Source organism: Hyposmocoma kahamanoa, unplaced genomic scaffold (assembly GCF_003589595.1).
Source record: "Hyposmocoma kahamanoa isolate Upper Pololo Valley unplaced genomic scaffold, ASM358959v1 78, whole genome shotgun sequence".
NCBI lineage: Eukaryota > Metazoa > Arthropoda > Insecta > Lepidoptera > Cosmopterigidae > Hyposmocoma > Hyposmocoma kahamanoa.
Genome location: NW_020653945.1, coordinates 1,171,390 through 1,184,656, shown reverse-complemented (window position 1 = coordinate 1,184,656; position 13,267 = coordinate 1,171,390). Strand labels below are relative to the sequence as shown.

The window sequence follows — 13,267 nt, the reverse complement described above, 5'->3', positions numbered from 1 at the left end:
ATAAACTCTTAAGAAGTTAAATTAATTATTTTTTATATAAACATAACAGAATTTACATTTACACAGGGTTACAAAATAGTAACAACTTCATAGGGCCGTTATAGTACTAACATCATACAGTATACTTTACGTTATTGGCGGCGAAACTCCAGGTGTACATTGATGGGTATTTTTCGCTAGAGGATTATGTTATAACTTATACAGCCAATCACATCGATAATAGGAAGCCTTACAAAGTTAATTATGATGATCGCATTAATTTTATAGGTCAAAGTTAGTTGGTCGTCCATGAATGTTGAAAGGGAGCAGAGAAAAAATTCCTAATCTTCGATTTGATTTTAGAGGGGTATATCCACTTTAAAGTTAAATATAAAATATTGTATGAGTAATTACACGATATATTCAAGCATAGACATTAATCAGAAACATAAAACAATAAAGTTTCCTCGATAGATAAAAACCCGAAATGACCTCTAATTTTCACATTTTTTCGATTTATCCTCGAAATGCTACAGGTTTTTAGGACAAAAATTAGATAACTAATTATATTTATGCATGATCGACAACTGTCACTACGGATTTTGTTTAATCCCTTTAGTTTTAGAGTTATTCCGTTAAAACGGATTTGGTGCTTTTAATGCGCTAAATTCAATATCTCCTGTCGCAAGTCACGCGAACTTCAGGCATATATTTGTTTCACAATTTTGGGCGAAGCCAACGTCAAAACTTTTTTGGCATGCTCCCTCTTAAGATTAGAAACTCTTTTCTCAAAAGAAAGTCATAATTATAACTTTTTTTTATTGAAAAAAAAACACCAACCTCAAAAGTTACTGGAATTAAAAATATTTGACGAGTTTATTGATAAATGGGTGTAATCCAGTAAACCAAATTCATCCCGTAATTTGTCACCCTTAGAGGTGGAATATTTTTTTAAAATTTTGATGGGATCACTACTGACGTAAACTTCGTTCTCTGTCGGTTAAAAACTATATATATTTATATCTGGCCCACATTCCATTGTAATAAAAATTAATATCAAAATACCCAAGTAAATTATAAGCGTAGACAAAATTAAGATTTTCAATAAACGACTTCAAAAGTTTATCATTAGTAGAAATCCATTAATAGTTTTTGAATGTCAAATCAAAACATCTTCTGTCTAGCTCTTTCCTGTGATAAATATATAAATATAATATAATAATATATATATATAATAATACATTTCGCTGTTATTTCCGCCAAAGAATAAGTTTTAACTATTCGAAGATGATATGTTGCCAGCCTTCTGGGTACGACGTATTAAAATTTTTATAACAAGTTTTGTCTACGTTTGTTTTTAAGAGCCTTGTAAACATCGAGTATATAACCAGAAATGGAGACGAAATAAGAACCATATACTCCTGGTAACATATTAGCGTTACAGCCTTAGAATAATAACGCATAGAATGATAGTTTCATATCAAACGAACTGTCACAAGTGAGGCAAAAATCAAATTTATGTAGGCTAGTTTTAGTAGTATATAAAAATACAAGTTGAAACGTGTTACTTCCTTGTGGAATGTGACGTGAGTATCTATTTTATGTTTGTCTGACGTATTTTTACACTCATTTACAGCACATTTCGTCATTTTTAGCTAAAATTCTTGATCTGTTCGCGGTGCAAGTTGACCTTGAGCACTGACGGCCTGCCCGCTCGTGTAGGCCCTTTGGCGCGCTTCAATTTGCCTCACTTAGCGTGTGCGGACTAGGTTTCTATACGTTATTATTCTAAGGTTACAGCTCTTATAAATATTAACTCCCGTTTGCCAGTGCAAACGGGAGTTAATATTTATAAACTGAATTATAGACAGGCCAACTACTGACCTGTGTGTACGTCTTCGTATATTCCAAAAAATGTTTTGTATTTATTGTAATAAAGATAATATCTCTAACAATGCCGTGCTGTTCTATTCGGTGGTGTGGGAAAAACAGCAAAACATCTAATTACAAAACAAACGGAATCTCATTTCATCGGTAATTAAATATTAAATATGTAATTTTGCAATTTTCATCCATTATAACAAGTTAACTGGTCGAATTGAAGTGAAACAGTTGACGACACCCATTGACGACACCCGTCAATTGTTTCGAACTCGGGCTAGCCAATCGGAGCGCAGTTGTCACAGTAATGATATGACAGAATAGTTTTCAAACAAATTAAATGACATTTCGACTCTATTTCTGGTTATATACTCGATGCTTGTAAATATCTACTATTAACTCATTGACTTACAAATAAATGGACGACGGGTCTAATACAAAAACCACGAAAAAAATGTCCCAAGTCAACCTATTCGAAATTTAATTTGTAATGTCATCGCAGTATCGCGCTGTCAGTCGAACAAATGAAGACTAAAGCGGAGTTTGGCGCTCTGTATACGATTTTAGCGCCTTACAAGTGCGGACACTTTTTAGCGCGGACCCTACGTCCATATAATTGTAAGTCAATGTATTAACTACACAAAAATTATTTTATGATGGGGAAAAAGAAATTAGATTCGTTTCAAGAAGAAATAAATTCAAGAAATAAACGATACGCGGTAAGGTTATTAGTTTTATATATTCAAACTCAAACTCCAATAATCCATATACATACATACAAATCACAGTTGAAATCTGTATATTACTGATTAAACTCTACTGGTCATTCGTAAGACACATTCTGTTGAGAAGAATGAACAAAAAGCCTTAGGGCTTGCTCCTTGAAAATAAACATTTATACATATTTATCATTGACAATATTCTAGAAAACCAGTGACATTTGACATGATTGTTCTAGAAGTATCTTATATTCGTTTCATGTGCCCACTATATACATTACAATATGGCCCTATTCAAACGTCTAATAAGCTTGTTTTTCCAGGCTCCACGAATAATAGCCCAGCTGGGCAAACTAGACGATTTGACCCCGAGGGTGCTGATCCGGAAACTCAAGGTTATGGACATCAAGCCGGTGCACCTAAGCATCGCTCTACTTATACAGGTTAGATACAAAAATGGAAATAAAACTATTTTTCACCTCACTAGCTCAGAGAGACTTTCTTTCTCATTAAAAACCTGCGCGCAAACGCGTTTCTGAAATTGGAACTTGACGATGGAACATTTTCGCTCGTTGAAAAAAAAAAATTCTTATTATTGTTGACATTAAATTGCCATGATAGCTAATTGTGTTTATTAAATTATTTTAATTCGTCGAAGAAGTAAAATAATTTAAACAATCACTTAAACACACAAATAAAAGTACAGGCAAGAATAAAAATTGATGTACATTCAGAACACATCCGAAGATATACATTTTTTCTTTTAATTAAAAAAGCTCGTGCCTTGGACACCTCGCTACGCTCAGGAGTCCATTTTTGATCCTCTCGCTTCGCTCGAGGTTGAATCTTAGCTTCCTTCGCTTGTTCAGGTTTCAGTACAAGTACTTGCGCCAAACAACAACTTTGCAATCTTGCTTAACAAATAACTGTTTTCCGGATCCAAAATGGCGGATATTTCCTTTTTGAAACAAATCATGGGTCCTTTACATGTCCCATGTTCACGAATGATCGACTGATGATTTAGATCTAGAAAAATAGTTTCAAAGAGATACTTTTGTACTACAAAATAACAATAATGTGCCAGTCTTTCACACCTTTTACCTGTTCTCAATCCACGGCATCACTCATTGCTGTCAGAGCACCTCCCTCCTGGGCATGATCTACCTTAGGTTGCATACAGGTCTGTACAAAGGCTCGCATGTGATCTGTTCGCAAGCAGTTCAGTCATGTTAACAGGTAATTTGTTCAGCAAACTTGAAGTCTCTCAATAGGTTGCGGACCCAAGTTGGTCGAAGCAAGGGGAGCGTGCACCGGTGGGGTTACAGCTCGGAGAGCGCATATACGTGTGGTGTCTCTTCCCAGACAGTAGCACATCTTTTGTCCTGCCCACGCGAGGACCTGTATAACGACACTGAGAAAGCTGTGTCAGTCGCTAAGTACGGGTCTTCACAAACATAAACCTCAGAGTCGACACACCAAGAAGAAGAAAAAGATCTCAATGTAGGGAATTCCCTGCACTACGAATACCAGAGTCAAGGACTTCACTACGAGGCATTTCACAGCACTCCCAGACTTGAACCACTTTTTTTAAAGTATATTTCCCAACTTACTTTAGGAACCCTCTCATCCAGCGCCCACAGCGCAAACCGTTAAGCCGCTGAAGTCGTCAATGTGCCTATTAGGTTTTCATACAAATGTTACACAGTATTTACTTACAATAAATCTTTCAGTGAATAGTAGCAATTTTGATGGAGTTGTAATAGTAGAAATATAAGTAATAATTAATTTTCAAGCATTGACTTACAATTATATGGACGTCGGGTCCGCGCTAAAAAGTGTCCGAACTTGTAGGGCGTTAAAACCGTATACAGAGCGTCATTCACGCTTTAGTCTTCGTTTGTTCGACTGATACCGAAGCAAGCAAAATTAGACAGTACTGCGATGACATTACAATTTAAATTCAACGTTTTAGCTTTTTCATATTCCTTTACATGTCACTACGTTTAAATAGATTGACTTGGGACATTTTTTTGTGGTTTTTGTATTAGACCCGTCGTCCATTTATTTGTAAGTCAATGTTTTCAAGCAAAATTTTAATATCATTTAAAAATCAGACATAACTTTGACAAACCGTCTCTCAAGCAGGGTCAGGAGGATCGTATCTGGGTTTTCACTTTAGTTTTTCGGAATTTATGAACGAAGTTTATTGTTTTTGAAATTTATTATAAACACTACCTTGCCTAGCAGCGACTGGTGAGGACTGGTGTACAATTAAACTATAAAGCAATATAAAACCATATAACCGAATGTCTTCAACAAAGTTGCGGAAGCGCATTTTATAAAAGCTTGAGAGTAAAACTTGCTGTAACATGACGACAAACTGACCTTAAAGAAACATTTTATATTTAATAACACTTTGTTGTTTCTTGTAAAAACACGCTGCGCAAATATAGTAATGACGACTTGGTACCATTATAAACGGTGAAACTGGAAGAGTCAAATCGTAAATTAAATTTTCATTTGGGAATCGATGATCGTAATTAATCAAATGCTTAAGATGGAAAGGAATGATGAAAAATCCCTAATAGACATGAAACTACATTACCACCCGTTAGCGTCCTATTTTGCTGTTTTCCTTTTAATTCATAAATTTGGTATTTGCACATATGTTTGCACTATGAAAGCAGAGTCGCAGATGTCACCAAACGTGTAACGAACCTTAAGTGGCAGTGGGCGGGTCACGTTGCTCGAAAGCATGGCTCCCGTTGTACGACGGTCCTCGAATGGGCAACCTTGGGAAGAAAAACGCCCCAGAGGAAGACCGCAGATGCGTTGGAAGGATGACATAAAGAAAGTGGCGGGCTTAATTTGGATAAAGGTGACACAGAACCGAGAGAAGTAACAGAAACTGAAAGAGGCCTACACCGATATGGTTGAAAACGGCTAGAAGGAAGAAGAAAGATGTTTGCACTACGGGTTCTTAATGAGTAGGTCCCGGGTCGGATTCCCTGCAGGGAATATTTTGGTCTGGGTGTTTTGGTAATGCCCCGGAATGAATTCCATTGCTCTGGTACTCATAAGTACATGGAATTCCCTAGTTTGAGGCCAAGGAATTTGTGTGGTTACCTGGTACATAATAATAATAAACAATAAATGATAAAAATCCGTTAAAGTAATTAATTGTACAGTTGACTGTACTGATCCTTCTTCTCAACGTATCGACGGCATACATAATAATGCATGCCATCGTGGTGCAGGGATTCGTCGTGGGGTGAGACTCCTTTCGTGCACCCCACAGTACTGCCCCTAGACAAATTGTTGATAACGGTATGCTTTCCGGCGACACAATAAAAAACAACGTTTTTAAAAATTCAGATTCAAATTCAGATCTATTTCGACACTACCAATCTTCTACTTTCTATATTAAGCGAAAAATTAAATAAAAAAAGAAATGCGCATAGAACTCCTTGTGAAAGGGTTCGTCTAGGAAAGTATTGCCACCAAACCTATTTCTGCCGCAAAACAGTAATGTGAGCCTTGAAGGGTAAGGGTGCTGGTGAAATTTTAGGCTTATGGGACTTGTCAGCTTATGTCTCAAAATGACGGGAGCAGTTGCAGTGCTTCTGACACCTTTGAGATTTAAATCTCTGAGTGTTACTTACTGCAACTGTTATAGACAGGCGTATCGCTTACCACCAGAAGCAAGACTTGTAAGGTATCATAAAAAAATGTGCAGATCACGGGCGGATTTCTTACATTTGTAAATATCATTGGATCCCGTTACTTTCACTTGCACAAAATTTATGTAAATGGGAACGCTGCCAGCGTCTTTTTTTGTATAACTTAATCCTAGTTTTAATTTCTTGTATTTAAGCGTTTATAGCTGCTGGTGCAACTACAAGCACATTGGACGTGTCAACTTAATGTCTCAGAGTGATGGGCGCAGTGGCAGTTCCGTTTAGGTCTTAACGATTTAAAGCCACTAATAGTACTGCACTTGTCATAGGTAGGCGTGTCGCTAACGACCAGGCATTTTCTTGGTACGCTTACTCCATTGTGGATTTTATATTGATTATACAGTCCGATTACTGTCAAAAACGAACCCATATTTAATGGTTATCAAACACCGAGAGCCGTTAAACTCTTTTAAATTCTAATCTTCCGTCATAACAAATTTTACCTGTATCTTTATTTACAGTTCCACCTCCGCAACACTGTCAACTTCGCAATTCGTTCCAAAGCAATCGAAGTCCTCAATACCAAGCCCCAAATGGTCGGACCTCAAGTGATAGATATGCTCAAGGCCATCGCGGCCCGTTTGCTACCTGTCGCTGAACTCCTGGACGTCCACTTGGCACATTCCAGCGCTGCTTTTCAAGACACTTGTCCTTCCACTTGGTTGGGCATTGTTAATAATAAACAATCGTAATTCTCATCGCATTTTATTTCTTATCCTTGTCTTTTATGCATTGAAGAGTGTTCATGTTAATTAAAGGTTTATATAAGTCTTATAGCAACTGATAGGCTAGTGGCCCTGCCTCAATCAATTTCTTTTTAATATAGTTCTTGTATATTAACGCATTTCTTATCTCTATGTTGATTGTCAAGTTTTTAAATCTTCAATGCTTATGTAGCGTATATGTGACAGGCAGCTTTTATATATTTGCACTTATTGTCCTCATGCAATAATGAGAGTCCCCCAGGGAGAGGTTTTAAGCCCTAATTTTTTTATTCATCTATTATCATCTCTTACTTTCGAATATTTGAGTAAATGAAACTTTAACACACACTTTCAAAACTACTTTAGTCATTTTTATGTTTCAACAGTTACATTTAAACGTATAAATTGTACCATTGATATATAAAGATAAGGACAGATACGTCAAAAGTGGTGCAAAAAAATATTGGTATATATGAAAATGTTATAGCTCTCCTACAAAGTTGTCATTTTGCAGACAAATAAATAAAATAAACGCATACGCAAACGCACTAGGGGAACCCTGTAACGCGGGTGCCATGGGCACACACATAGACAACCACAAATTAGATCCAAACTCACGAGGGACATAAATGTAGGCAAATATTTCTCCCGGCCTGGAAACCGAACCCGGAACCTTTGCGTGATAGACCAGCATAGTAACCGTTCAGTCACCGAGGCAGTTAAATTGAGCACCGTATTACGTCAAACACATAAGATATTCTAGTATCAATTATTCGCTATACAAACTCGATAAGGTATTGTTAAATTTATTGAATATCAAAATGTATCACCAAAATGATATTCAATTATTTTTTTGTGAAATTACTCCACTAGTTTGTTATTATTATTAACAGAAAGATCGAAAACTTAGAAAAAAATAGCTTCGATCCGGCCAGACTCGCACCGACGTCTTCTAGCAAACCGTGCCAGACGCTGTGCCAACTAAGCCACGGAATGAACCAGCAGATCTTTCGAAGTTTTCTGTGCTTGTTGCAGATCTTGGTTTTTAACGCTTTTTTGTCGTAACGCCATCTGAATATCAATTCGCTGCGACATGTTATTAGTGGTGAGAAATCTAATTCTTTACTCGATAAGGAATTGTTGCCAAACAAAATCAATTGTAGCTAATATCAATTATTGCAGTACACCTGAAGAAGCTTAGCATGAAACGTATTTTATTAGACAACGCGGATTTATCGCCCGTAAACTATATACAGCGAGCCGTTTGATGTTATGAGGGTACAGCCATTAGCACAGCGGTTTCACAATTTTGATCTCATAGCTCTAACATTCCGGCACGTTCCTTAGACTATTGGTTTAAGCTTGGTTCAAGCTATGTAAAAAAAATCGTTTTTTTTTTATTTGTATTGAATTGATATTCAATTATTTTTATGTGAAATTACTCCGCTAGTTTGGTACAATTATTAATACAAAGATCGAACACTCAGAAAAAAATCTTTTTTATATAGAGATCATTCACAGAATTTTTTTTATATAGAGATCATATGACCATAGTATTTGTAAAGGGGTCGAAACGTTGGGTTGTTTTGAAAAACAAATATAACGCGATTTAGATCGAAAAAAAAATGTTTAATTAGATATGTATTTTTTTTATTAGAATTTCTATTATGAATTTATATACATTTTTGTTATTTTATACTTATTAATAATATTTTTTTCACCTTTCTCGGAAAGGCTTTATTTCTCGTTAGAAATCTGCGCACAAAAGCGTTTTTCCAAGGTTTTCGAAATTCGAACTTGACAATGGTTTGTGGTGCACCTAACTATTTCTTTCGATGAAAAAAAAACATAATGACAAGTTCAGCTACGCGATTTGTCGAACATTATTTATGTAATACAAATACGTTGGTATATTTTATTCTTGTTATTGTCGACATTAAATTGACAGCGATAACTAATTTTGTTTATTAAATTATTTTGTTACAGTTGAACTGTTTTTCTTTCATCTACCATTTTCCTCGCTATAGTGAGGTGAACAGTTGTGTGTTTCGCTGAGCAGCAAAGTTGTTTTGCGTCTCGTGCCTCGCTACGTTCAGGATTCTATTTTTGAATTCCGAGCGAATTCACAACATTTTTGCTTCTTAAGCTCTGCAACACATCACTCTCAAATTCCACACTGAGTCACGATTTATTTTGCTTGCTGCAGTACACATAGGCTGTGTCATTATCCGTTAGGTTGGTGTTTTTTTACGTATTCTAATTTCTTGTCGTTTATTTGTTTTTGTTTCCACCTTTAATATTAATATCTGTGTGCTTCACTTTTAGCCTATTATTGTATTATCTTTTTGTGTGAATAATGCAAGACAATAAACGCTTTATCCATTTATATAAAATAACATAAATAGTAAACGAGCTATGCTTGAAGTTTCTCTGATGGATCGAATTCGAAAAAGAGGAGGTTCTGATTTCGACTGTATATTTTATTTGTGTGTGTGTGTGTGTGTGTGTGTGTGTGTGTGTGTGTGTTTGTGTGTGTGTGTGTGTATGTTATGCGATTACTTATTTATGAAATAATTATTTGTGAACCGATTTTGTTGATTCTTTTTTTGTTGGAAAGAAGTTACCTCTGTATTGGTCCCATTTACATTTGAAGATGTTCCACAACAATGTTCCACCTTTAGGGATGACAAACTAGGGGATCAGATGGGTTTCTGAGCGAGAAGATGAACCTGATTCCTACTATATCCTTCTAATTTGTGAGTTAAATCAACTATTGTTTCGATTAGAAATGCCAAAAGTTTCCGATCGGCCAGTTGTGTATCGCAATTATGCGCCTCGACTCGGAAAAGACGCAGTTTCCGATCGGGAGAGGCGAACCACATCAAGGTAACAGCGTAGTTTAGGACGCCCTGCGATATAGACTAACGACCTGGGTAATGGCGCTACACCGGGATTGTTCATGTTCCTAAAGTAATGATTACATCCACCAGTAGGTGGGTATATCTTATATTTCCATTCCGTGAAATTAGGCAGTGATCTCCAAACCTACTCAGGATCTACATCCTCGAATCTCGTGGCCCCACCGTAAACCCGATTATAATATATATGCGCGCGCGCACTGATTGTAAGCGATTTACGATCCAGCCTTATGGGCTATGGTTATTTTTATCATAACACCGTTTGTTCGCAACAAGCGACTCAATTCGCTGTCAAACGGTTGGCCAACCTGATAGAGGTTGGCCTCCTTCAACCGCCGCCATCCTGTATTTAAAAAATATAGGACAACTTAACGACGTTTCGTTATTGAATTTTACGATTTCCCTAGTAATATAATTAGGCACATTTTTCTTAACTACACTGACATTGTAGATAAACTTACTACCAGAGAGAAGTTATTGAACAATAGCATTGTATGACGTCCCGCAATCAAATTGGAATTTTAATGAAATTCGTAAATTAGGGAATAATTTAACTCTACTAACCTACATATATATACAGTTAACATCACGTTGATTTTCTGGGTGGGTTTTTGGGTTGGATTGGGGTTCTGTTTAAAACATGTTTAAACTTTATATCGCCTTATCATAAGTGGCATAAAATGTAGGACAGCTGACCAAGTAGCAAATGAATACAGGCAATTTTAGGATAGTCCAAATCAAAGGCAAAATAATTTTATTGTTTAGGTTACTCATATTCATATTTTTTATTTGCAAGTTACATGGTTATATAACAGATGCTCTTATGCTAATGGTATTTGACATGTAACACACTGCAACATTCTGAGGGCACTATGTCCTTACTTTACTAAAACATATACCTTATTAAAATAAAATTAAAAACAATTCAATAGGAAAACTCCACATTAATTAAATTAAGTTAAGAATGATTGTTGTAGTGAAGTACCTCAGTTTGTATGGCACACCGGCTCCGCAGTACCGACCAGATTTTTAACCAATTAGTGTCTATTTCAGTAATTGTCGTTCGGATTTTCCCTAAGAAATAATCAAAGGATTCAATTGACACACGTGTGTAGTTGAAAAAATCATCTACAATTTTTTTTAAATCTTTGTAATGAAGTAGAAATGATCCATTTACAGATCTGGTTCGTAAAAAGGGATGTATCCATTTGTGTAAACAAAAACCAAATAAACAGTATAACTGAAGCGTCCCGAATGAGTTCTGTACTATTAACTATTCTTGTCAAAGAATGATTTCAGCAACTACGCAGTGAGTACTTCAAATGGCGCGCGACCCCTAGACCACTGCCCCTTCGCAGAGCAAACCGCACGTCGACGCCTTATTCGTACCGTCAATTGATATCATAAAAAAATCAAATATGTCCACGTTTTCAACGTAAATAAACATGTAAAGTCAGTACAAAAATGGAAAAGCTCCTTAAGCTTTCTCGGAAATCCTAAAAAATTAATAAACCTCCAGCACCAACGTTTCGCAGCCGCAATGGATCTCTATAAAACCCGGCGCACATTATAATCCGGGGCTATTTTTTATCCCGCGATGTTACCAGCACTCCCCGGGGAAGCTGAATCCCGGAATCGCGGTCTTTGCGAATTTCCAACCAGCTGCTGTGTATCGGGAAGTCCCCGAGGACAGGCCCATTTTGCGAAGTTAAAGTGTAATCTAGGAATATAATTACAACAGGAAATAATGTTATTTTTGTGCAGGTTATACGTTCGATTGTATGTACGTTTTATGTCACCGATTTCATCGTCAGTTGTGGACCAATTTTGAAAATATTTTGTGCACTTGCCTTGGCTGGCACCGGCTCCAAAAATAAGTGATTAGATATAGTAAATATTTAACCATGAATATTTTTTTAGTAGTAAAGTAAAACTTCAAACCGATCGGTAACCAGCACATACCAACAATAATATTTTATTAAAATTATTGGCAATAGGTTTGGACAAGAATAGTCACGTTGTGATTGTATAAATAAACCATAAATGTAGATAGATTAATTAATAAGTTACTATAATAGTGCGTACAATAAAAATTAATACGTGTGTTGTTGTCATTTGGATTAAATCTGTATTTTGTTATTTTTGGCTTTTTGTGTACTGACTTTTCGTAGTTTTTGAGAGTTATCTCATTCAAAAACACTAATATTACCAAAGTTGAAATGTCTGGGTATAGACTAGGCCTAGAGAAACTATATGATCGCTGTTAAATCAAAACATCGTAAGTAACTTTACAGTGTATGATTTAACACGGCAGTACAGACCGAATCAGTTGGTTCTTTTTATTAAAAAATAACATCGCGTTTGACCTCCATCTCACCTTATGGAAATGCACATGCATGCACACCTAAATATTGCTTACTCATTCTTGCCTTGAAAAGGTCCAAGTCTTTTTTTAACTCCTCTGTGGCCGAACGGTTACCATGCCACGCAGAGGTCCCAGATTCGATTCCCGGGTCGGGAGAAATATTTGTATGATCTACCTTTATTTCTCTCGTGAGTTTGGGTGTAATTTGTGATTGTCTATGTGTGTCCATGGCACTCGCGACACAGGGTTTCCCTAGTGCGGGGCTATGTTGAGTGTGTGCGTTATTATTTTTATTAAAAAATAAATACCCATCTGACTTCCACCTCACCTGATGGAAAGTGACGATGAAGTCGACTCGTCGTCGCACTCTCGCCTTGTAAAGGTCCAAGTCATAACGTTTAGGGAATAAGTCTGCAGGCAGGCAGTTCCACTCCATAGCTTTTCGCCACATACGTAGTTCAATTATCATCATTACCAGTCAATTAAAACTGGGTTAAAAAACGTTAAAATTTAACTGTATTTTCAGTGAGACTTAAATACGTTACTTCAGTTCTTTCATATCAGTTCAAATGTGAATGTAATGTTTTCTTATCTCGAAATGTCTCTCGCAGAAACGAAGAATTAAGTATCATTTTTCACTCATCAACATTACACCGAAAAAGGCTTTATTTTACCCACTCACAAGGCTTGTGCGTGCATCGATCGCGTGTCTTCTTTATGGCCAAGCTCAGAGTATATTATTTAATAGCAATTTGCGGGACACTTAGGCACAAATAGGCCTGATAAGGGGGTCTACGGCCTCCGAGCCGCATCAAGAACACGGCTTTAGAAGCACTGGAAATAACTTAGATTATATTGATTGTTCAGCCATTGCCTCCTGAACAATGAATAAATACAAAGTATACAACTTCTCTTTCTTGTTTTTGTTGGTATTTAATATAGTATAATTTGTACATGATATTTT

The 13,267-nt window shown here is 36.3% G+C and overlaps 1 protein-coding gene across 1 annotated transcript in view; it reads left to right on the top strand.

Annotated features, from left to right (window-relative positions):
* Positions 1-7,027, top strand: part of LOC113233275 — a 21,011-nt gene extending 13,984 nt beyond the window's left edge. Inside the window, exons 3-4 of the mRNA XM_026468333.1 lie at positions 2,903-3,022; positions 6,778-7,027. Of these exons, the coding sequence (XP_026324118.1) occupies positions 2,903-3,022; positions 6,778-7,008 (351 nt within the window). The 3' untranslated portion in view covers positions 7,009-7,027. The remainder of the gene's footprint in view (positions 1-2,902; positions 3,023-6,777) is intronic.
* The last annotated feature ends 6,240 nt before the right edge of the window (positions 7,028-13,267 follow it).